At 43.8% G+C, this 26,193-nt stretch overlaps 2 protein-coding genes and 1 pseudogene across 3 annotated transcripts; 2 read left to right on the top strand and 1 right to left on the bottom strand.

The window, feature by feature from the left end:
* Positions 1–3,309: 3,309 nt before the first annotated feature.
* Positions 3,310–5,106, top strand: LOC127783728 (zinc finger protein GAI-ASSOCIATED FACTOR 1-like; annotated as a pseudogene).
* A 1,774-nt stretch (positions 5,107–6,880) lies between these two features.
* On the top strand, positions 6,881–11,603 carry LOC127785235 (putative disease resistance protein RGA3). Its single transcript, XM_052312668.1, has 2 exons — positions 6,881–7,166; positions 7,294–11,603. Exons 1-2 carry the CDS (start codon positions 6,934–6,936, stop codon positions 11,138–11,140), a joined length of 4,080 nt encoding a protein of 1,359 aa, XP_052168628.1. The 5' UTR covers positions 6,881–6,933; the 3' UTR covers positions 11,141–11,603.
* Positions 11,604–21,295: 9,692 nt separating this feature from the next.
* On the bottom strand, positions 21,296–24,304 carry LOC127785436 (putative disease resistance RPP13-like protein 1). 2 transcript variants are annotated; one of them, XM_052312888.1, is made up of 3 exons: positions 23,872–24,304; positions 21,969–23,730; positions 21,729–21,867 (listed from the first exon to the last, which is right to left on the bottom strand). In XM_052312888.1, the coding sequence occupies exons 2-3, from the start codon at positions 23,283–23,285 to the stop codon at positions 21,865–21,867; spliced, it is 1,320 nt and encodes a 439-aa protein (XP_052168848.1). In that variant the 5' UTR covers positions 23,286–23,730; positions 23,872–24,304; the 3' UTR covers positions 21,729–21,864. The 2 variants fall into 2 exon arrangements, with proteins under 2 accessions (XP_052168847.1, XP_052168848.1); XM_052312887.1 differs by having other exon boundaries at positions 21,296–23,730.
* Between the last annotated feature and the right edge of the window lie 1,889 nt (positions 24,305–26,193).

Below are 26,193 nucleotides of genomic sequence, written 5' to 3'. Positions count from 1 at the left end.
CAGAGCTTCCTCAGTCGATGCTTCCCCACATTGTGCTAGGAATTGGCTGATGTGTTCCATTGTAGATATATCACCTTGCCCTGAAAATTTGGAGAAGTCTGGAACCTTGTATCGGTGTGGTAATGGAACCCTATCAAACCACTCAGGATATGACAGCCGATACGCATAAATTTGTTCCTTGGGTTTAAGTCCAAACTGCTCCTCTATTAACTTTGCAATTCCATCGGCCAAATCTTCTCCATACTGATGTCTTTGAATTCCTTCTGGCCGATATTGTTGATATCCCTCATCATGCTGATACTGATATGTTTGCCCCCCGAGCTGATATTGTTGTTGTTCTTCATTCTGCCCCCCGAGCTGGTGTCTTTGAACAATTAAGTCATCAACTGTCCTTTTGATCAAATTTTGCAATGTATCCGCCAAAACTTCAGGTAGATCGAACAAGGCACAATGAACTGCTTCATCTAATGTAGCTTGAAATGTTTCAACCATCGACTTAGGAGATTGTTCCTTCTTAGCATTGACTTCCTCCTCAGACATGTTGGGTGCAAAACTCGTGTCCCACCGGACGTGCCAAAAATGTGTTGATGCGAAAAATACACACTGGCCTAGGAGATCTGCATAGCTCTAGTGCAGGTCCAAAACTTGATGAGATGCGGGCGTGCCAGTCGTTTGATCCTGCAACTGTCAAGATATGCAAATAATAGATCAATGACCCGATCGGCTGACAATCCGATGAAGTGGTTCCAGGTGATAGCTAACATTAGCCGATGTCGATGAGATTTTGAGCAATCAGCTGTATGTCTAATGTAGATAATGATATAACGACAATCGGCTGATGATAATGAAATATAACAATAATACAATCCAATAGAAACTAATCGGCTAACAATGACATGATAGAATAAGCACAGATATGAAGCATAAAATAAGCACATCGGCTGGAGGTTCGATGTCATAAAATCCACACGATTAGAATAAATAGTGAAACCTTTGTTGCGATCGGCTAAACCCAACTTGTATGTAATCCTTATAAACTGATGCAACGTCCAGATAACTTATCGGCTAGCACCCCGATAAAACACTAGCATGAACCTATCGGCTCAACAAGATTTATATTATCAACAACAATCTAGTAGGTCGAACCTAACCGATACAGCACGAGATTGTATATGATAATCTAATACTCGATGTGCCGATAGATCTGTCTAATGTGATGGATATAACAAATCTATTTAGAACAACATTGTGATTGTAGATATATATTAGCTAAGATAGAACATCGGACCTAACCGAGACAGTCCCAACTAAACCGATGCGTGTCTAAACACAATGTAATTAGAGATAGAATTGGGATATTAGGTGGGCAGAGCGATCCAAGAGATCGAGCGATGTAGACTTGAACAAAACCAACGTAGCTGATAGATTCGCCAGGGCCCGCGGAACGTAGGACTTACCCCTTCGCCGGAGATCGAACTGAACCGATGCAGCCCCGCGTCAGGTGCCAAATTCCACCGGTTGAATAAGTAAAAACCTCAGAAAAAGGGTGTCGATGCGCTGAGAGTAGTTGTATTGATCTGTGTGATATCTTACAATGACCCCGGGTGTACATATTTATACCCATGGAGAGATAATAGTCCTTGTAGGATAAGAAAGAAACTTTACTAAAAATAAAAGGAAAACATGAAGTGCTTATAGGACACTAAACACACTTTCCTAAGGATAAAAGGAAACTAACAAACTATTCCTAATTAATAGATAACTTGCCACGCCGCATCCTCCTTGAACTCGGTCACTTCTGGATAAGCTTCCTTTAATAGATTAATTTCCTTAACTGAATATAGCAGGAATCCGACTATAGGTGATGTGATAATCCTCTTAGGGGCTTACCAAATTTCACTGTTAACACCGGCGTCCAGCTGCGAGGCCCGAAGCAAGGGCCTTCACCCTCAACCGCCGTCGGCCACCGCCATCAACCGCCACGATGTTGTCGTCCTTCTACATGGTGCGTCACCGATCTATGGGCTGGGATGGTGGATCGATTCAGATAAAAAAAAGGAAAAAGTGAAGTGGGGCGAGAGTGGTTGGGTAGGTACGGGAAAAATATAATATATACCAGAAGCAGAAAAGTTGTTTTATTGAAGTAAACCATTTACTCCGATGATTGTGGGAGCAGGATGATGGGACGTGAGGTGGAATCGGAAGGAGGGAAGTTGTTTTTATCGAAGTAAATCGTTTACTCCGATAACGGTGGGAGCGGGATGACGGGAAGTGGGGTGAGATGGACCTGGGCTGATACATATTTGACGCTCGAAATACTTGTAGTATCTCTAAAAAAAATGAGGTGGAGCAGTAAAAAAGTAGTTTTTTTTTCTCCTACAATTACTGTAGCAATTTCCATTCTGCTCGCTAACAACTAGTTTCAATTGGGCTTATAAATCAAAATTTGAGTATGAAAACTTAATTTTTCGAATTGATTTCATGGCCTTTTTCATCGTAATATTTTATCGGTATTTTGAATAGCTAAGTTCACATATAAAAAAATAGTAAAATACACTAGCGGTCTGTAAACTTGTGCAAGTGTGTCAACTTGGTCCCCCAAACTTTTAAAATGTCTTTTTGAGTCCCTCAACTTATCTCATGTGTCATATATATCCAAACGGGCTCCAACCCGCTCCATGTGCTGATGTAGCATGCCATGATGGCATCTATGTGTCAGTACAAGCCATATGTCAGTCATATATAGAAAAATTAAAAACATATTTTTCTCCTCTCTTTTTTCATTGATTTTTTGAAAATTAAAAACATTCTTTTCTCCTCTCTCTCTCCCCTCTCTTTTTAATTTTTTCTATGTGACTGACATGTAGATCCCACTGACACATAAGCATCACTGTGGCATGCCACATCATCATACGGAGCGGGTTGGAACCCATTTGGACCTATACAACACTCATGACAAGTTCGGTGACCCAAAAATACATTTTGAGAGTTTAAGGACATGTATGACTATACATCCTTACAAGTTTAAGGACCCCGTACAATTCACTCTTAAAAAAATTACTAATAGATTATCTTTTAAGTTGGTAATAAACAATTCAGATAAGAATATACATGTATAGGCGAAAGGATGAGGCCATGTCCATTCAACTTATTAGAACCCTCCATCGTCCTCCGGCCCCAAGACCTGCAAACCAGACCGGTGCTGTTCATATCAATTTCACCTTTGATGAACTCACCTAGGTTGGACATCTTCTCTCCTTCCTTTTGTTTCCCGGTGACCGAATTTCCCACAGAAGTAAAGATTCTCGCATGGAGGTGGAGACGTCGTCCAGGACGGACGAGAGAAGCTCGGCAACTCGCCACCGCCGCCACCACTGCAGCAGGCCAGCAGCCTCCCTGGTGGCGCCACCCCCGCCCTACCCATCACCACCAACCAAAGAAGAAGAAAACTTCCCTCCCCGTCACACCAGGCGATCATTATTCATTAATCGATTAATTAGTTTGACTGTTTATTGGTATTTGGTTAATGAATCGACTAAGCAGTACCAGTGACGATGTATATATGGAGATCCTGACAACACGGAGGTGATAGCGCTGTCGCTGCAGACGCTGCTGGCGACGAGCAGTTCGTGTGCGAGACTGCGAGGTGTGCAGCAAGGGGTTCCAGCAGGACTAGAGCCTGCAGCTGCACCGGCACGGCCACAACGGCACAACCTGCCGTGGAAGCTGAAGCTGAAGCAGAACCTGTTGCAGGTGCAACGTGTCAGGAACAGGGATTCAGAAATGGGGAAAACTGAAACTTCTGAAGATATTCAGAGATAAGACTGAAGAAAACGATTGAGGAGAGAAGATTATGAGGAATGGAGGGCTGAGATCTCATCAAGACAGATCGTACGACAGAACTTGAATGGGGACCGCTGTAGCTATCTCATTTTGTCATTTTACTGAAACTTTTACTTTACAGCTCAGAGCTACTTTTCTGTGTATCAGGCGAATGTACAAACTATATTAAGGCCAGTGGCCCGAGTAATGGAGTATGAAGAAACCCTATTTTACTTGTCTTTAGGCGTAGGAACTTAGCCTAGATCTGGACTTGCGGCGACCACCCAAAATTGATTCGATTTCTCTCTGAATTTTTAGTGTTCTTGACCTCAGGTCTTAACACAACGCCAACGGGTGTACCTCTGCCCGAGCCGACGTGCGTCCACCACGACCCCGCCCACGCGCTCAGCGACCTCACCGGGATCATGAAGCACTTCTGCCGCAAGCACGGCGAGAAGAAGTGGAAGTGCGACAAGTGCTCCAGGCGCTACGCCGTCCAGTCACACTGGAAGGCCCACTCCAAGATCTGCGGCACCCGCGAGTACCGCTGCCGCGCTGCGACTGCGGCACCCTCTTCTCACGGTCCGTCTCACTCAATCATACTGATGGCCTCCATCCCAAAATATAGTTATCTAGCTAGTACTACTATAAGATAGAATATTTTCTACTCATGTCTAGATTTATAATACTAAGAAAGCTTGTGTAGTACTTAAAAAATAGTTCATTCTATACTAGGTAGCTATATTTTGGAACGAAGGTAGTAAGGGCGTTTACAGTGCGAAGACGTGGTGTTCAGACTCACACCAAAAAGGCGAAAATTCGATGCCACATCAGCTGGACGCGGAGCCAAACGAGGTTCTCGTAGCTAAACACGGACACTCGTTCTTCGTTCGAAGAACACCTTGCGCAGAGCCAAGAACGACGCAAGAACGCATGCAGCCATGCACTGTGGGGAGAGGAGCTTTTGTGGTGGGACCGACCTGAAAAAGAAATTGATGATGGGTAAGCTACACATGCAGCCATGCACTGTGGGGAGAGGAGCTTGGACTGTTTTTTGTGGGGTTTTTTTTCCAACGTGGACGTTTTGGCTCCTCATTCAGGCATGACGCATTGCTAATGCCCTAATAGATATCGAATACTGACAGATAAATTGGTGTTGGGTACATGCGTAGGAGGGATAGCTTCATCACCCACCGTGCCTTCTGCGAGCACCTCCAGGATGGCACGTGGCTGTGCCTCCCGCCGGTGGCCACCTCTACGACTCCACCAACGCGGCCAACTTAGTACTTAGCCTCTCCACGGTCGGCCCCCACCTCGCCGAAGGTGATAACCATGCATCACTCCTAATTTAACCATGCTATACCATTATACTATATATTATATATAAAGTGTTGATGACCTGATACTAACAAATTCATGCATCACTTTTAATTTAACCTATACCATGAATTTGTTACTATATCAAATCCACATTCGTCGTCAACACTTTATACATAGGTTGTGTTTAGTTCACACTAAAATTGGAAGTTTAGTTGAAATTGAAACGATGTGACGGAAAAATTGGAAGTTTGTGTGTGTAGAAAAGTTTTGATGTGATGGAAAAGTTGGAAGTTTGAAGAAAAGTTGAAAGTTTGAAGAATTATTTTGGAACTAAACACGGCCATAGTATAACTGAATAGCAACAAGGATTGCCGGAAGTACACATTGGCAATATCTACTGCAAAAGCATGTTTCCACGAGTCACCACGAAACTCAGAACTACCCAGCTATCCACAAGTGTCTCTGCGTCAAACTCATAGCCCCTAGGGTACATAGAACAGAAGGAGATGCAACGCTTCAAATGGAACGGCAGATATTGGTAGTTCATGCCGAACGACTTGGAAAATGCTACTATTAGTTAAAATTCGGAATTAAAATATAAGAAATATTAGAAGAGGTAACTAGAGTTCATATAAAAATACAATTTAGAAATAACTGAAATTTAGAATTAAAAAATAAAGAATAATAGAAGAAGAGTATAGAGTCCATATAGAAATACAATTAAGAAATAGTAGAAATTCGGAACTAAAAATAAGGAATATCAGAAGTAGAGTATAGAATCCATATAGGAATTTAAAACTAACTAAAATTCGAAATAAACATAACAAAAGTAAAACTAAAAGTAGAATTTAGAGTCTGTATAAAAATACAATTTACAAAAACTAAAATTCGAAATTAGAAAAAGCATGGAAATAATAGTCTAAAGTTAAGAATACAATTTAGAAGTAATTGAAATTCAAAATTAAAAATTAAAGAATATTGAAAAATAAGTTTAGAGTCCACATAGAAATACAATTAGAAACAATAAAATTTCAAAATTAAAAATAAATAATATTGGAAGAAGAGCCTAGAGTCTATATAGAAACACAATTTATACAATTTACAGATAACGAAAATTCGGAATAAAAAAAATAAATATTAAAAGACGAGTCTAAAGTCCATATAGAAATATAATTTAGAAATAACTAAAATTTTATATTAAAAATAATTAAGAACTAACATAGTAACATGCATATAAAATACAATATGAATATAGTTTCGTAAAGTTAGTATAAAATTTAGAATTATGTTGCCATTTGAATATATTTTAATAATAAATTGAGAAAACATATATGCTATTATACGAGAGAAAATATAATGATGCTAGCCGTGCAATTTACACGAGCCACCATGCTAGTTTATCTAAACATATATGCTATTATACGAGAGAAAATATAATGATGCTAGCCGTGCAATTTACACGAGCCACCATGCTAGTTTATCTAATCAGGCATATTTATAATGGCATGTATCGAATTAACCTTTTTTTTTTTTGTGGTGGTAGTTGTAGTGGGAATGTGGGATGGTGTTGGTGGGCGCTGATAATTCGGTAGTATTATTTTTTTACTAATTGTGGCTCCACACATAGGGAAAAATATTAGTACATGGCACCAGGTACGGATGTGAGGCCCACTTGTCAGCAGGGAATTCCCGTCGAATACAAACCATGACAGCTTCACGACAAGTCACAACTTGGCAGTTGAACTCAAGTTTTCCCTTCGTTGACTTGCTCCTGTGCCTGCGAAGGTGTCGATGGAGTCGTTTTACTTGGCCGGCGTACAGCCGCCGACGAAGCAGGAGGAGGAGTATCTCTCCCCGGTGGCCGCTGATGTCCTCACGGAGGATAAAGTGCTGGGCGAGACCGGCAGGTGGTCGGGCTCGCTCAGCAAGCGGTGGCCTCGGCAGGAGACCCTGGCACTCCTGCAGATCCGGTCGGAAATGGACGGCTCCTTCCGCGACGCCACCCTTTGGGAGGAGATCTCCAGGTAGCATAAAACCAATATGGTGGATGTGTATTTGTTCACCCTAAGGAGAGTAAAGGTTTATGTTTGGACCCTTTTCGTTCTTTTTTTTTTTTCCCTTCTCTTTAGTGTTTTGTGCTCCGTCTTGCAGTAAACTTTCAGATATGGGCTACGTGAGGAGCGCCCAAATGTGCAAGGAGAAGTATGAAGAGGTCCAGAGGTACAAACGCAGCAAGGATGGCTGCGCTGGGAAGCAGGACATGTCGGATCCAGAGGTGGAGATGGGTGACGAGATCGAAGAAGACAGGATGGTCAAACCGGAGGTTGGCGGCGGGATCCCGTTCAGCGTCGGTAAGCGCAAGCGAGATGATGGCGGCAGCAACGCTTTGTTGGAGGGCTTCATGAAGCAAGTGATGGAGAGGCAGGAGGAGATGCAGAGGCGGTTCCTGGAGGCTCTGGAGAAGCGGGAGGCGGAGCGCGCGGCGCGGGAGGAGGCGTGGCGCGGGCAGGTGATGGACCGCCTCAACCGCGAGCACGAGCAGCTCGCCGCGATCATCGCCATCCTCCGGCACACCGGCGACGGTGAGCAGCACCTGCACCCTCCTGTCGTTCCAACGCTGCGACTTTTTCCACATCTGCGGCGGCCAGTCCCTCTCGCGCCGCTCCAAATGCGACCACCGCAGCCAAAGCACGATGTGGCGCGCACGCCACTCGGCCTGCATCTCACAAATAAGACTAAGAGGGTGAAAGATGAGCCGTCACCATCACCACTCGTACTGGACTCTTCTTCCACTCCAGATACTAGAATGGAAATCGATACTACCGAACAGCATCCAACTGCTGCTTCCTCGGTTGACACTTGGGTTAAGTGGCCTCCTTCGAAACGTGCTACTAGTTTTAAGAGAATTCTACATTTTTATAGGAATCAGTTCGATCACCAGAGGAGTAGACAAAAATTCCCGCATTTCGAAGAAGGTCCACATGGGCAAGGTAGTCCGGATCTGACGCACAACACCACCGTGCGGCAGATTCCTGATGACTACACGACATCGTGTTTGCCGTACCTCCGGTTTCTGCTTGAGGCCGCTATCCGTGGTATATACAACCTTATTAGACTCGGGGAGTGTCGGGTTCACAATGATGATGTTGCCAATCTCCTCCACCAAGCCAAGGATGCAGTGTATTGCGCTGAAGACCTCTTGGATGAGCTTAATTACTATGAGCTCCAGGACGAAATTGAGCATAATGCAAATCCATCTGCACGCCCAGAGTATTCTGACATCAACATTAGGGCGAAGGAAGTCCATGGGAAGATCAATTATCTCGTAGAACAAATGGGATATTTGGGCTTGAATGGTGTGCGGCTGGAGCAGTTTATGTTTGAATCAAAATTGAACTACTCCAATCTTACTTACGAGGAAACGGTCATTGGGCGTCGGGAAGAGTTGCAACTGTTGATTGACACACTTGTTTTGCGTAAGAACAGTCTGACAGGCAGGATAGGCGCTGGGGGAGCTGAGGTACCTGGCAGCGATCGAGCAAGGCCAGAGAATCTGTCTATTTTGCCAATAGTAGGAGAGGGTGGTGTCGGGAAGACTGCACTGGCTCACTGTGCTTTTAATCATAACATAGTTCAGAATCATTTTGACCTTCATGTTTGGATATGTGTCTCAGATGGCTTTGATAACAAGAAATTGACTAAAAAGTTAGCATGGTCTGCTGCTGAAAATAAGATGAAACTCGATGATTTGAGTTGTCTACAGAGAATTATAACCAATGGTATCATTCATCACTCGACGAGGTTCTTGCTTGTGATTGATGATTTGCAGGAGGATGTAGGCCAAGAAAATTACATTGCATGGGAAAGGTTCCTTGCCCCACTAAAATGTGCCAGAGCCGGGAGTATGGTTTTGGTCACCACAAGATCTCTTGAGGTTGCTGAGCATATTGGCACAATGAATCCCTTGCAATTAGAAGGCTTACCTGAAGAAATTATTTGGCATTTATTTAGCATGTATGCATTTGAGTTACCTATTTCTGACAGCAATCAGGCAATTGATTTTATTGGCAGAAAAATATCTTCAAGGTTAAATGGTTCTCCTCTTGGTGCTAAAATTCTTGGATGTCTACTGAACCTGAAACTGGATCTTGGATACTGGAAGAACATATTGGAAAGTAAGTTGTGGGAGATTGATCGTCAGAACGAAACCAGAATCTGGCCAGCCCTTCAGTTGAGCTACCAATATCTCCCCTTCCATTTGAAACGATGTTTCTCCTTCTGTTCTCTGTATCCCAAGGGTCATGAATTTGACGCAGAGACACTTGTGGATAGCTGGGTAGCAGTGGGATTAGTTGTGTCCAGGGGAAGCGTGCCTGCCGTAGATATCGGCCATGAGTACTTCGATCAGCTTGTGAGACGATCCTTCTTTCAGATATCTCCAACATCTTCCAGTTCTCGGTATGCATATGTCATGCAAGGTTTGCTATATGAAACTGCACAGAAAATTTCGACAAACGAATGCTTTGTGATTAAACACAGCAGTGACTTGTTGAGAATACCTCCCAAAGTTCGTCATGTGTCAATACTCCATTTCAGTGGTCTTAGTAGCAGCGATTTGGAAAGCCTGCACAAGTACAGTACATTGCAGTCAGTTGTTTGCACTGGCATCGATTCTGATGTCCTTACTACTTCTGTACTTGAAATATGGTTCTGTCATCTCACTAACATCCGGATGCTAAGATTCATATCATGCCAGCTGAAGGAGCTACCTGGGAATGTCGGCAACCTGATACTTCTTCGTTATCTTGACATTTCCTCCTGTGACTTTGAGGCACTTCCTGATTCTTTTTGGCGTCTTCGTAAGCTGGAAATCCTGGATGCTCAGAACTGCGGGTTTCATGATGTTCCCAAGGACATCGTCAAGCTAGTGAATTTGACGAAGATTAGACTGAAGGGTGATCTTATCAACCAGCTTGGGCATATACCGGGAGTAGGCAAGCTCGTGTATCTTGAAGAGATGCCCTACTATGCTGTTGGTGACACTCCCGGAAGGAGAATTGAAGAGCTAAAGAACATGAACCATCTCCGAGGAGCACTGGAGATCAGTGGCCTTCACAATGTGACAAGCAAGGAGACAGCTGCTGGGGCTGGTCTAGACAAGAAGATCCATCTTGATACATTGACCATTTCATGGCATGACTCGATCAGGCCTGACAAGCACAATAGCCTCCAGGAGATGGAGGTGCTAGAAGGCCTACGCCCTAGCCCCACCATAAAAAACCTGGAAGTAAGGTTTTACATGGGCTCAGGATTTCATCCAAGCTGGCTTCTCCATGGCGTGGAAGATCAGTGGCTCCTCGGGCACCTCTGTGGCGAAGTTATCAGCAGGTTGGAATCGCTCTCGATCAGCTCCTGCCCTAACATCACGAACCTGTTGGTCGTCGAAACAAGCAGCAGCAGCAGCAGAAGCAGCTCGCCTGAGTACAGATCACTCACCAAGCTGTGCATCACTTGGTGCAGAAAGCTAAGGAGCCTAGACAATCTCATCCGGTCGTGGTCTTTACCGAATATCAGGGTGATACGGATCTCCAACTGTGAGAAGTTATCATCATTGCCATTCGTCTGGCAACTCGCTCACCTAGAGGATCTGGAGGTGTCCCACTGCTGGAGCCTTAGCTGGGAGCGAGGCCTGATCCTGCCCAGCTCCCTGAAATCGCTCAAGCTGGAAGCTTGCGGAGAGCTCACGGATTCTGCGCTCAGCTGTGGCCTGCGCGGACTCCCCGTGCTCGCCACCCTAGAGTTGCAGTTCTGCTCCGGCTTGGAGTCCTTCGACGGTGAGACCTGGAGCGGGATGCCGTCTCTCCGGAGGCTGAAGATCTTCTGCTGCCAGGAGCTGAGCTCCATCGGAGGAGCGGAATCCATTGCGAGGGTGGAGAGCGTTGATATCAGGCATTGCCCAAAGCTGATGGAGCTGGAGCAGCCGTTCCAGAGAGGCTAGCTGCCGCTGCTACAACCCAACTATGTCTGAAATGTTCCATTGGATTCGGGTGAATTCTCCAACAGACTATCCATGCCTGCGAAACTGCAATGCAACCATGCTTGTTTCGACGAGAAAACATTAGTCTGCATTAAACCCTTAGAATTTGAGTATATTCTGTAATTAACAGGCCTTGACAGTCAGTTTGTACCAACTCTAATAATAGCAGACAATGCCTTACTAGATTATCTGGATGATCAGACACGCATGTAGCCAGAACAGTTTACTGATTCTGATGTACGCCTCCTATTCTTACCACTTCTCTAGTGGAATAGTTGAAACCCAAGGTATCTAGTCTCTTTATTGAGTTGACTTGCCTTCTATCCAAATGCCAGGATGAAATAAAGATGGGAACAAGAAACCCCTTCCTGCATCATTGTCATCCATCATAACAACGTAAGTAATCAAGACATGCTTTAGTAAAGAACATTAGAAACACATTTCAATATATCTTACGTGGCCCATAGCAATTAGCAAAGCACTCTGTTGCCTATACTGGTAACCAGGATAGCTAGTTTTGTGTTGGACAACAAATATAATAGTAACCAGAAACAATCGCTCTCTTGTATGAAATTGACACAATAAGGTTCTTTAGTTTTTTTTTTGAAAAAAAAAAGCCTGCAAAACATCAAAATGAAACTCAATTTAGAATTACTTACAAGCTTGTACGCCAGTCACCAGGTGCACACAAAGTTTAGATACTTGCCCTTGTAAGATGGTCAAGAATACAACTATTGAATAGAGGAATTAAGCACCAGAACAGCATGCCTCTTTATTTGGATAAAAAAAATTACATCACCTAGCACACCTTAGGATCATGAAATACTCGTTGATCCTTCAAAATTTATAATCCAAACTTGATGTATGTTAGAAGAGAAAAAGAGATGGGTTTGCTAATAATAGTAGCACTAGTCCTTTGTTTTTTAAATCAGTTGTCATCAATTTCTCCTTTTTAAGGACATCATCGAACAAATTTGAATATGAAACTTCTATATCCAAGATGGTAACTACTTTAGAAGTGCATCAACGGATTTTTCACTTCCATTGCATGAGTGTGGCAAGAGAAAGACACTGATCAACCCACCATGCTCATTGCATTACAAGAAGTCAAAGCCCATGAAAGCCCTATTCTACATAACTAGGAAGATGGCCCACGCGTATGCGTGGGCATCCATATTATTTAAATAAAAGATTATATTTTGTTCATAAGATATGTCTTATAAATTAAGGGCAACTCATGGTCACACGTATCTAAAAAAATCATTCATCGAAATTTGAATAGAGGATGGATTAAGGTCACATGACTTTTGAATCGACTGAATAATAAAATGCTGCTAGGTAATTATCATTTCTATCATTTATACACATAGTGTGACAGTGTGAAATATGTCTATAAGCTAAACTTGTGAGAGTAAGAAAATCAAAGTTCTTTGGATTGAATCGTCTTATGAAGGCACATGATATAGTGACAACCAAATTAAGGATAGATCAAATGTTTGTTTTTTTCCTATGTAGAAGTTCAACAAATTCATTTTTTTTCACAGTTTTGAAGAATTTTAAAGGTATGTTAGGACACATATCACTCACACAATTCATTGGCTTGGTAATGCAAAATATTAGCAATTGTTTCAAGATAATTTCTTTCTTTTTTTTTCATGTTTGATTGTTTTCTTTGAAACAACATTTGTTTGAAATAAGATCAAAATTGTATAAATTTGATTAGTATGTGTAGTGTACTTATGCATTTGAAGTGTTCTATAGTAAAGTTTGCTTTTGTCATATAATATCCAATTGTATCAAAGAATATTGTTTTATCATGTAAATTATAATCAATAAGTTCAATATGATTCATATCATCATAATTAATAAAACTTAGTTAAAAAATATGACTACCTAAAAATTATTGTTCGCTTATTTTGTTTTTTTCTCCTTGCTTACTGGTGCCTTTGTCATTATTCTGAATCAAAGAAAAAGTGACAAATCATACCATGGCTCATATATAGCTATAAGCTATTACTCTATGTCCACTCATTGCTCAGTAGTGTCCTTCACTCACCGATCATCTTGTGATAGTCATATAGACAATATTTATCAATTTGTTTAGTTTACATAAAGGGCAACACCACATTGCTCCTTTCTCATGCATGGTCATAGAGTCCAAAATGATTTTTCCAAATAATGCTCTGCATTAACATATGTATCTAGAACATTAACTATACAACATATACGTGTGGAACACACGGTAGTTTTTGTTCTAGATTCACCCTTATTTACATACATGTAAAGAGTGTAACGACAATCAATGATGACTCCTATTAACAATTGTTATCTACCTAATTAGAATATGTCTTAATTATATTCATCTCATGACTCTGACTATCTTTGATCACCTTGAGTAGTAGAAAAAATTAATTGTACTACGGGTTTAGGATGGAACTAATGGATTATTTGATTTTTATGATATCTATTTGAGGGTATAAATGAATGAATTAACTTCTACAAATTTGAAATGTTGTTCTGAAAAAAGCGCTTTAAGAAAAAAAAATATAGAATTGTTTTCCCGAAACACATCATTTAGGAACATGGGAAACATGCAAATGAAAATACAAAATCTAGATCGAAAGGAAAAACAAGGAGTAAGACTCAACCCTTAGTTTTAGCTTACATAGAGTTGCATGTTGCAAAAACTTAACCCACTGGACTTCATTATTTTCCTTCTACAATAGTCGTTCAATTTGTTTTAACTTTATTAACAAAACAATCATTATCCATTGATGATTTGATGTGTCCTCACCTTGGCAAACTGGTACGGTGTGGTGATCGTGATCACCTTAGTTGCCTCAATTTGGTGCGCCGGATTGTCGTGGTGCACGCATGCATGTGTTGTGTAGAGGACCAGAGTGATGTTTTTGGAGGCTTTATTTTTTTTAGAAAAATAGTTCTGATGGTTTATTATCTATCAGTTTAAATGAAAATCGATAGCAAGATATTTTAGCAACAATATAGTCTCAAATATTGGGTCCACTTGTTGGTTTAAGTATAAATTAGTCGATATAGATTATAAATTGTTAATTTAATAGGTATAAAATATAATGGTGTAAAATTCAAACAATTTTTTATTTGAAAAAAATTAGTCCACCAGTTTAAGTAAAAAAATTATCTTATATTATTAATTTAATGGGTTAAAAATAAAAAAAAATTAAACTTTACATTTAAACATTGTAGAGCTAATTTTTAGTTATATTTATTTGTAAAGAGTTAATTTATGATGATATATATAGTCTATGTTTGTAAAATTATAATTATTTTAAATTTATTATCACTAATATAACTGTTTTCTCACATGTACATGGAGAAAGGCGGAAAGGAGAGAGAAGCAGATGTATTTTTTTAATTGATGTATATAATTTGTGTTTTTATGTTTGTTGGCTTTAATCTTCTTTTATTGATAGTGCGTTACTTACGTACTTTGTATTTTGGGTTTTTTTTTTACGATCAGTACTTTCGTGAACGGGAGATTATAAGATGGTAGTTTTTTAAATAGATCTAATCTAACGGTAAATAACGGATCACCGATTTAAGTGAAAAATCAAGGATTATGTGTTTTGCTTTTCTCTTAGAATTTGTAGGAATTTCTTTAATTTATTAAGTGCTACATGACGGCTTAAGAGTATTTGTATAAAATTTAATAAACTTTTAGTATGTAATGGATAATAGATAGATAAATAGATAATTGAAATATAGAATGTTAAAGAGTGTTGATTGGATATCTTATATACGATCTAATTTAACCGCATATATTTATAGAGCGATATATTTTATTTTTAAATAGTAGGAAATCCTACTTTAAAGCCCATCAGATTTTTTAATGATACTACGTACGTATGTTTTTTCTTTATTTTATCGCTTTTATACTTAGTTTTTTCTTCTCATCCGGTGAAGAGTAGATAATTAAGCTTCATCGTTTTTATTTCAGATGTACGTACGTACTGGATACTTTCCTTTTTCTTTTCCGTCCCACAGGAGGAAACTATTACTTTTTAAAATAATACATCAAATCGAATGGTCTATAATATTGGGTCCACCAATTTTAGTGAAAATCGACGGTGAAATTAAATAGTGGCACGTAGCGATCTAGGAGTGTTTGTAGGAGCGCCACATGGCGGCTTAAGAGTGTTTGTAGGAAGTTTAATTGACTTTTAGTATATAATAACTAGGAAGGTAGCCCGCGCATGCGTCGTATGCTAAGTTTCAGATAGTTATAAAAGCTAAATATTAACTGGAGAACATCTGCCACAATTTCTCCATACATTTTTTTCATCGGCATTAATCGTATTATAATTTTTTAACCTATTAGCTTTATATTATACTATCATATTTTTATATTCTTCCTCATCATTTGAAAAGAAGGTAGACTTATTTTCTTTAGAAAACATATCATCAGAAGTAAAAGTAAGGTGTTTTTTAATTGCATATATATTCTGATAGTTTATTATAGGATAAATTGGGGACTATTAGGGAGGACAATGAGAAGAGTCAGGGAGACAGAGAAGATAGGGACGATCAACAAAAGAATATATTGGAACCGTGAGGGTATCATTGCATGTTTTATTTAGTGGAGACACATTTTTTATTAAGTAATTTGTACACTTAAATTATACTATCAAATTTTAGTAGTATATAAACATTTTTCGTCTTTTAAATTTGATGAGTGTAGTTGGTTATTTGACACATTGAAAAAATAGACTCAAAACACTTAATAGACACATTGAAAATACGTAGAGCATCGTTATCATTGTTATCATGGATCTAATTTAGTGTAGCGCCCGTTCCGTCTTGGCGCCTAGCGGGAAAACTAGCTCTTAAAAATCCTATTTGCGAAATCCGTTTCTTTGCTTGTTGTCTAGTGCCCGTGCCATCTCAGGTCTCAAGTCCCCGATCCATCGTCGAGTTCAATCCCGAATCCAAATCCTTCCCAAATCAAATCCCTCCGCAAAAGTCTATTTTGCCTCCCTAGGGTTCGATGGGCCGAATCCCTCTCGGCCCATCTCCCCCTCCCTCCCCGGCTCGCTCTCTCTCTCTCTCTCTCTCTCTCTCTCTCTCTCCCTCTCCCCGCTCTGCCCGAGCGCTGCTCGCGCGAGCGCGCGAGCCGCGCCGAGCCCTCCCTCCTGCTCCCGCTGCCGTTCCCGCCGACGCCGCCCAAATAGCCGCGGCTCCCCGCGCGCGCGCGCCGTGGTGGCCGACCGCCTGGTCGCCGCCGCCGTCAGGCTCTGCCCGCGCCTGCCCGCGCCTGCCGCCCGTGTCGCCGCTCCGCTCCAAGCCGGTCCGCCGTCATCGCCGTCGTCACAACCCGGCCCCGCCACTCCGCGAGCTAGCCTCCAAGGGCCGGAGGCAGAGCCCTCCGCCCTCTCTGCCGCGTCGCCCTCTCTCCCTCCTCCTTTTCCCGAAATGGCAAGGAGGCAAGCCTCCTTTCCCTCTTCCTTTCTCCCTTTTCCTCCCATCGCCGGCGTCATCCTCCCCCCCCTCTGTCGCCGTTTTGGCTGCGAGCGCCGAGCGCCAGCTCGCGCCTTGACCGCCCAAGGTCGGTTTCCAAACCGTCATTGCCGCCCTTAAAGCCCAGGTGCCCTCCCTCCCTTTCTCTTCTCGTTTTGTCCCATCGTCTCCACTCCATTGTCGCCGCCTCCCGTGCTCTGTTCGCCGTCGCCGTTCGCCGTCGCGCGTGTCGGAGGAGCCGGCACGAGCGAGGACACGGAAGGGGACTCCGGGCGCACCCTCTCCTTCCTCTTCCCCGGCCCGAGGCCGGAGAGATCGCTCCCGTGCCGTCGGCCTCTCGTCACCGCGCCCTTCCCTGCACGGTAGTGTCGCCCTCCGTTCTCCCTCCTCGTTCCATCTCCTCCCCTTAGACTCGGGTAGTAGCACGAGTAGCCTCCCCGTAGCTAGCTGGCGCCGCCCCGACCGTTGCCGCCGCCCGCCGTGTGCTCGCCGCCGTCGCCGCCCGAGCTCGGAAGCGCCGCTCGTCGCCGGCCTCGCTCGGCGTAGCTCCGCCCAATCCGACGCTAGCAACGGATTCCCGTAGCCGCGTAGATGCTCTCACCGCCGGGAATCGACCCCTCGTGACCTCATCGCCGTTTCCCCCTTCTCCTGCCGCCGGTTGCCGCCGCCGCAATCCGCCGCCGTCGAGCATCCCCCGGCGAATCCGAGCCGTTGGCTCGTCTCCTCTCGTCCCGTGCAACCTCCCGGTGTGCTCGCTTTCGCCTGTATCGCCGTGGTTCGCTCCGCCGCTCGCCGCCGCCGCCCGCCGTCCGTTTCGGCCGACGTCGTCGTCTACCTCCCGCCGGCCCGCGTGGCAGCCACGTAGGCGCCACGTCGGCGCCACCTCGGCCACGACCGGATCGGCTGACCCGGCCAGCCGCCCCCTCCGTTTCTCTCCCCGTGCGCGCGGTCCACCGCGAGCCGTGAGGCTGCGCGTGGGCCCGTCGCACCGCGTCCTCCGCGAACCGCGCGCATGCGCCGCGCCCCCCTCCCCAAACCCTAGCACGCCCGCGTGCACCTCGCTCACGGTGAGCCGAGCCGCCGACAAGCGGGTCCCACTCGGGACCACGCGGAATGGACCCGGCCCACCGGCTCTTTCTCTCCCCTCCCCGCTCGCGCGCGCCATGGGCCGCCTTCTTGGGCCGGCCGGCCCATTAAGCTCGGCCGAGCCGCCCCTTTCTCTCGGGCCGCGCCCTAGCCGCCCGAGGGAAGTCTAATTTCCCTCCCTCTTTCTTTTTCTTTTCTTTTCTTTTTCAAAAAGGGTTTAAATAAATCCTTTTCCTTTAGACCAAAAATCCAATAATCTTAGAAATTCAATATCTTCCCAACCGTGAGTCCGTTTGACTCCGTTCAACTTCCAAAATTCCTCAAATCTCGAGATCTATCTAATGGCACGCTTAGAGGTCAATAATAGGGCTTTATTTTCGCCGTTTGTTGAGTTGTCCCGTTTCGCGTGTAGTTTCGGAGCCCGAAGACCCGCAGTGCGAGGATTTCGAGGATCAAGCTCAAGATCTCGAGCAAGGCAAGCCACCTTTGAACATCTTGAGCCCATATTTGAACTTAATTAATTTGCTTGCAAAATATTATGCATTGATAGGATTGCACTTAATCTGTTTGCCCCGTCTGCAAGGCAGACCGGTGGGCCTACCCAACTTGTTGCATCTGACCCTTCCACTGTTAATTGTTATACCATGTTCCCTTGTAACCACCTAGTTGCGCCTCGATATTCGTGCACTCTGTGCGAGTATCGACGGTCGCCTTCAAACTTAAAATCTGAGTAAGTTCTTGGGTAAAACTTGGATTTTTACAAAAGACTTGGAAAACCCGACACCTGGGTCGGTGCTTGCGAACTAAATGAATTTCCAAAACCGCGGACCGGGGAACGTACCGGGAGTACGTTTTCCCGCTCTTGCACTTAAGGACCGTTTCCTTGGAATTTCATCCGAACATAAGACAAGTACGACCACATGGGTGGAATGGGACACCCCTGGCTGAGTAATTAGCTAATCGGGGGAGCCTTGATGCCAAGAGACATGTGGATTCGCCGGGGTGGTGTCGGGGAGGACCCCTGGGCTTCCTGGCACAGTATGGTCTGGGACCTAACCTGGTGTTGGTCTGGGACCCCTCTCGTTGGCATATGGTGAACCTGTGTCGGCTTTCGAAATGCCTTGTCATGAAAGCCTTAAGGTCTCTAGTCGTGGCCGTTCTGCACGGGCTGGATGATCCGGGTTAGTAATGTCGTGTGGGTAAAGTGTACCCCCTCTGCAGAGGTTATTAAACTGTCCGAACAGCCGTGCCCACGGTCATGGGCGGATGTGAGGTGATTCCTAGCGTAGTTTTGTTTGACTACTGCCTTGTGAAATTTTGCTGTTGTGAAATGGGTTTGATGTTTGGAAAATCTGCGGCTGATGGGACCAGCCAGGCCCGGGTGGCCGTTTGAAAGCTATTGGCCGGGTGCCAATCTTGATCAATTCAAAAGATTGATACATTGCATAAACTCCGACCGGACGAGACGCACTTTCTCATCCGTGTCGTTTGAGAAGCACTCACTTAGTTGTTTCAAGAAAGAGTTCAAATAAAATCAATTGCAAAAACAGCAGCCCTTCTTTGAAGCCTGCATTAAACACTTATTTCCCATGGCTTGCTGAGTACTCTCGTACTCACCCTTGCTCCATATAAATTATTTCCCCCCCAGTTGCTGAAGAAGATGAAGCGGATCCCGCTGACGAGGAGTTCCTTCAGGAGCAAGCCGGCTACGATGAGTTTTAGGGTTTCGGCCTAGTTCCCAAGTCGCGCCTGTGATGTGTGGTCCCAGTCTTGGCTTCCGCGTTCCTTTTGTAATGCAGTTGTGAGCTCGGGATCTGTCCGCAGCCCAACATGACTGTACCCCTACTCTATAATAAAGAGACCTCTGTTGCTGTGATATTCTGTCTTCCTGTTATACCAGCACTGTTTCCTGGGACTGGTATCAATTAACAGGTTAATTTGGAGCGTCACGGGCTAGTTCCGCTCGGGACTAGTTCGGGGCGTGACATTTAGCTACATATATGTTTCTAGATTAATATAGAATAGCACATTTGATATCGTATTTATTGAAAAAAAATTCATCACTGTCTTGATGCATAGCATATCATTTCTATAATTAAAATATAGTTAACATAGGTCTTAACTTATTAATTTAATCACAAATATTATAAATATTCAAACCAGTTGGAAATTAGATGCACAGTTAAGCAGTTATATTTATTTGAATATTACTTTTAAGTAGTTAACCACGGTAAGTACACTATATTTTTTAACTAACTTATATACGTACACTTAGAGAGAGCTCGTTATTTCTGGATCACTCCAAGGCCGAACATAGGCCTGTTATTTTGCAAATCTAATTTAACTATCTGACATGCATAGTGGATCCATCAGCTTTAGTTGAAATCGACGGATGGATATTCATCTTTTTTCTTTTCTGGTAACTTGGGAGTTATAATCTATCTAATTAATATTTTTATTTATATATTAAGTGTTAGCTAGAAAAATATGAAAGGTGAGTTAGAAAATAGGAGAGGAGAAGAGATACGGAGGGTGGAGGGAGTACGGATTATGTACGTGCGCAAATACGGTGCGGGGTGTTGTACACCGGATTTTTTAATAGAGATCTAATGGTTAAAATTGATGGGTCCGCCTATTTAAAGGAAAATAATGATTAGATGTATTTCTTTTCTATCATAATTTTTAAGATTTTCTCTACTATATTAGAGTGCCATGTGACGGTTTAGGAGCGTTTGTAAAGCACCACGTGACGGGTAGAGGATTTCTCTAATTTATTTGAGATCCGCGTAGCGGTTTAAAAGCATTTGTAGAAAGTTTAATGTACTTTTAATATATAATATATAGTAGATAGATTTAGAATATGGTTTAAAGAACATTGATTAGATATTTATATATATCTTTATTTAACTAAATATATTTATATTTGTGAAGTAATATATTTTATCTAAAATCATATTTTAAAAACTGTTGATTTTTATGGAATTATGTTTTTTCTATCTTTATTTTCATGTGTACGTTTTTTTTTTCCAGCAAGATTAGAAAAGATCATGTACAAACGTATGGAAAGATAGCAGTAGTATCGTACAAATACATGCGTACAGATCATGAGGAGGTTATTATTTTTTAATAATAGATCTAATCTAATGGTGTAAACTAATGGGACCACCAATTTAAGTGAAAATCAACGGTGAGATTAGATAATGTCATGTGGCGACTTAGGAGCGTTTGTAGAGCGCCACATGACAGTTTAGGAGCGTTTGTAGGAAATTTTATGGACTTTTAGTATATAAAGATAGATATCATTAATAGGAAATAATTGCTGATAGCCTGACACCATGGAGATTTTACGAGATATTGTAGTGAGATCTTATAAATTAACAAGCAAATCGTAAAATTTAAAGCAAGTAAAATTAGTTTTAGAAGTAAGGGTAGAAACATTTTCATCTTTTTTTTGCTAGCTTATACACCAAACAGTGCGTGTGCGCTACAACATTACATACCTTCCATGGAAAGACACTAACCACACTCCTTTAATCATAAGAAATCAACACCTATTATTCCCATCTTTACTAAACCATTGTTGATATGAAATAATAACTTACACATGTAGCATTTTTCGTGATACTGTTGAAATATGCTGGAATAACTTACATGATTAAAACACAAAATTGACAGGTACATCGACAATTGTATTTCTCAACTTAAATCTCAATAATTTGCCTCGCAGCTGATTGAAGTCCTCAGGGATGTGTTGGACATTGCATTTCTGAGCATCTACAATTAGCAAATTTTGGAGTTGCCAGAAAGATACAGGAAGCTCTTCGAAAGTACATTCGCCAATGTTGAGGTACCGGAGAAGCTTTAAGTTCCCAATGCTCTCAGGAAGATAGTTCAACTTGCAAGACAGGAAACTGAGCATTCGTATTTTAGTGAGAAACTCAAACCAGTGCTTAGCTGCAGCAGTAACTATCTCAGAGTCAACACCATGGCACACAATGGATCGAAGCTTCTTATATTCACACAGCTTTCGTAGGTTGGTTTCATTGAGATCACCGCTGCCGATTATTGACAGATGTCGAACATCTTCAGGGATCTTTTGCAGATCTTCACTGCATTTTACAATGAAACACTCATTATCAGAAACCAGCTGCGCCATATCATGCATCAGCTCGTGCATGACATACTTGGAGTTGGAGGATTCTTCACTTACTTCTTTGTGCAAGAGCGATCGATGAACTAGTTCCTCAAAATATTGATATGCATCGCTCTCTAGCTTGCCACCCCTGCAGGACTCAACTAGGCCGGCTGCTATCCAATTGTTCACCAGAGTATCCTTGTCAAATCGGTGGCCTTTAGGATACATTGAGCAAAACAAAAAGCAGCTCCTCAGATGGCGAGGTAGATACAGATAACTCAAGCGAAGGACTGGCAAAATGTCATATTTCTCTTGTTTCAGCTCCCACAGCTCCCTTCCTGCAACCCAATTCCAGTGCTCTTTATCAAGCATAGGCTTCAGTAAACGTCCGAGAGTCTCAGCAGCCAACGGGCATCTCTTCAGTTGTGGGAATATCATTTTCCCAATGGGGTTCAGTTCTGGATTAACTCTACAACAGTCTGTTCCAAATGCACATGCCTCGAAAAATTCATCGAATATCGCCGATGGCAGCCCTTCTAGATGAAAGTGCCTGTTTTCATTCACTAGATCTGCAACCCTTTGAGACCTTGTCGTCAACAGAATCGCGCTTCCCTGTTCCGCAGATTTCAATGGTTCAAGAAAATTCTGCCATCTGTTGTCTTGATTGGCATACACATCGTCCCACACATCATCAAGAACTAGCAGGAACTTGGACTTGACTATCCCTTGGGTGAGAACCTGTTGGAGACTAAACAGGTTATCGGACTGCATCGAATTTTCAAGAGCAGACTGTATGAACTCCTTTGTTAATCTCTTGACATCAAAGTCGTCCGAGACAGAAATCCAGATCCTCAGATCAAAGTACCCCTTGACCCTCTCATCATTGAATACTTGGCGAGCCAAGGTAGTCTTCCCAACACCACCTATCCCAGCAATTGCTGAAACAATCACATTGTCAGTATCAAATGTTTCTTGCCTGCTGTCGCATGCTGCCCTTGTGCCCTTTGCCCTTTTGCAGCCTGAAATATTTCCACCATCGATACGCCGTTTGCGCACTGGGACAGGACAGATCTTCACCTCCAGCAGATCCAGCACCTCATCGACTTCTTTCCCCAGGCTGCGAACCTTGGATCTGTCATAGAAAGCGCTCATGGCCGGCCTCATCAACTTGCCAAACTGCTGTGGCTCGGCACGAACACGACGGTCAATGACGCTCCCTATAGTGCTTCTTAGGCAGCTAAGATCATCGAGGATCTCCATTACAATGTTGCCATCAGTGATGTTCTGCAAGAAATTGTCCACCCAGTTGCTCCGCCATGCCCTGCGCATCGGGCCCAAGTTGGAGTTGACGGTGGTGGTGACTGAATTCTTCAAGCAGATCATAGGCATCATACAGCCGGCTCTTGAGCTCACAGAGGAGCTTGGTCATTTCCTTGTCGTCCTTGACATAACTGAGCCACTCTGCGTGCTTGATCAGATCAGGCAAATCGAGCATGCAGTAGCGGAGTTGCTTCATCTTCCCGTCCTCTGAGCACTTCAGCTGCCTCAACTCCGACCCGCCCTGCCTCTGCTCCAGCCTACTCCTCCACCAAGATTGCAACTTGGAGACAGCGGAGAAGGCTGTCCCGAGGAATTAAAACCAATTGTTTGCGTCAGAGACGACGGACGTCGCACTTAGGAACAAGTCCATAGCTTCCAAAAAGCCAACTACTAAAACCAACACCAATATGACAGTATCACAATTATTCTATTGATTATCTAAGAAGGTAAAATTTCTATTGCACCACCAAATCGCCTTGCCCTTCCTTCCATCGTCCTCGAGAAATCAGATAAGGCCCTGTTGGGAGACAGCAAAACAGACACGAAATGACTTGCAAAACAAAGAATTAACAAACACAGTGAAATCCATATGAATGGATGTTTGGAGCAAAGGAATTTTGGGTATGGCAATTGCAAATTTGCACTCTGCCAATCTCACCTAACTCAACCCTTTGTAAACCTTTTCTGCATCCAAATCTTATACTTTCACCTAGATCTCTATCTCTTTCCCCGTCGTCACCTCGCTCAAAGCGAGCACCATCGGCGCGGCGGCCAGCGGGCAGTGACAGAGGGAGCACGGCTATCTCGGTCGGCCGGAGAGAGGCCAGGTGAGATCTATCCGCCGCGTGTTCGGGCAGCCGGAGAGTGCCGACCTGGAGCTGCCGCAGCGGCAGGAGGCCAGGAGCGCAGCTAGCTTGGCCGGCCGGATAGCGGTGACATCGAAGCAGCGGGTGGCAGGAGGACGCGGCGCTAACCCTAGGAGCGTCTGGGCAGTGGCTGGAGTGCGGTGAGCTTGGCCGTCGGGCGGCGGAATCACAGCGAGGAAGCGGACGACTTTTTTTTTTTTCTTGAGAAACACAGTTCAAACATGCGCTCGCAATGTGAGCACACTCACCCCTAAGAACACGCACGCACACCCTGTACACCCTACCCCTATGAGCACCTCCGAAAGACTGGGCCGGCATATCTTAAGATCGATGAAGTCACTACAGACGCCTCGCTGTCGACGGGTACATCGCCTATCACTGAAAAAATAATTAGCCGTAAATACGAACACCCCTGTCAAATCTAGGAAGCGGACGACTTGCGGACGACTTGGTTTGTCTCTATCCTGTGCATGCCAGCAGAAAAAAAAAAAGAAAAAAAAGAGAGAGAATGCTTCGCTGGATGTTAATAAAAAAAAAGAAAAATCAACTCGCCGCATTTTGCAAGGACAGCCGCGAAATGATAAATACTCCCTCCGTAAAAAAAGTGACGAATTTTTTGTGCCCAACATTTGACTGTTTGTCTTATCCTGAATTACTTCTCGTTCTACGGTACGTAACGTACTACTATTACTATGGCTCCATCTAGGGGTGCAAAAAAAAGTCAAAACTAATGAGCTAGCTTAACTCTTGTAAAACTCAATCGACAGTTAATGAGTCGAGTTAAGTGTGAACTTTTACTCGTTTGCTTAACGAGCCAACTTGAGCTAGCTCGTGAGTTACTCGGTTAGCTCGTTGAGCTCATGATGTATTAAGATAGGATTAAATGTTTATATTTTGCAGGTGCAAAAGTCAAAAACTCATAATTATACATTGTATCATAATCTTGTGAGTCATGATACATAGCATACCAATCATAATCTTTGATCATAGAATCACAAATTATACTGCATATAAATTTTAAACCATATATTTCGGTGTAACGAGTTTAATGGGTTAACTCGGACTTTTTAACGAGTCGAGTCGAGTTCCGTTTTTAACTCATTATGTTAAAAAGTCAAGCCAAGCTAGCTCGTTCACTTAGCGAGTTTTTAAGAGCCGAGTTGAGTTGGCTTGTTAGCCATCCCGCCTCCATCTCATATTTTTTTTTAAGTTAGATACGGGTGCTAAGAAAATCAGTCTATCTATTATCTATTAATCTCCCAACAAACTCCTAAATCGTTAAGTGTACTCTCAAATCACCATGTGATATTCTAATAAATCGATGGACTTACTGTTATTATATTTATGCTTATACTGTTATTATATTTAAAGTGAAGTACACCAGCGGTCTCTAAACTTGTCCGGGTGTGTCATCTAGGTCCCTTAACTCTCAAAATGCAACTTTTGGTCCCCGAACTTATGTTGGGTGTCATATAGGTCCATCCGATGACGTGGCATGCCATAGTGGCGCCTATGTGTCAGTGGGGACCCCAATGTCAGTCATATATATAAAAATAAAATTAAAAACCATATTTTCTCCTCTCTACCTCCGCGTCGAGCTCCGCCGCCTCCGCTCACCGACATGCGCGTGCCGGCCTACGTGCGTCGGCTCCGTCGGCTCCGCCATGCTGGCCTCCTCGCCGCGGGCGATGCCGCACCCGCCTCGGCCCGAGCAGCCTTAGCCGGCCCTCCACGTCGAGCTCCACTGCCTCCGCCGGTTGCACCGGCTTCCGTGCACCGGCCTCCGTGCCGCAAGCGACGGCGCACTCGCCTCGCCCGAGGCCGTTTCCTCGGCACCTCCGCTGTCGACGTCGCGACCTCACACGGCTCGCCGTCGCCGGCCGCGCGCGGCTATGTTGCCTCCCCACCCAGGCGCGACATGGCAAACCCCTCCGCGCGATACGGCGGCCAGACTACCGCAACTACTCGCTGGCCTCCGCCACCAACCAATGCCGTGCGGAGCCACCTCCGCGTCGACCACCGCCGAGTCCGCTTATGTCCGCCTACGCGAGCTCCTAGCGGCGCCGCCATGAGCGGCAACCGGCACCCTCTGCTGGCACCACGTGCCTCCGCAG

This window comes from Oryza glaberrima, chromosome 9, assembly GCF_000147395.1.
Source record: "Oryza glaberrima chromosome 9, OglaRS2, whole genome shotgun sequence".
In the NCBI taxonomy this organism is placed as follows: Eukaryota; Viridiplantae; Streptophyta; class Magnoliopsida; order Poales; family Poaceae; genus Oryza; species Oryza glaberrima.
This window is presented reverse-complemented; position numbering and strand designations above follow the sequence as displayed.

What these genes read in the sequence shown, in the direction of transcription:
- LOC127785235 (XM_052312668.1), top strand. Translation starts at nt 6,934, where the DNA reads ATGGAGTCGTTTTACTTGGCCGGCGTACAGCCGCCGACGAAGCAGGAG. An exon ending in CTTTGGGAGGAGATCTCCAG is followed by an intron (nt 7,167 to 7,293) that starts GTAGCATAAAAC and finishes TCCGTCTTGCAG; the next exon opens with TAAACTTTCAGATATGGGCT.
- LOC127785436 (XM_052312887.1), bottom strand. Translation starts at nt 23,285, where the DNA reads ATGATGCCTATGATCTGCTTGAAGAATTCAGTCACCACCACCGTCAAC.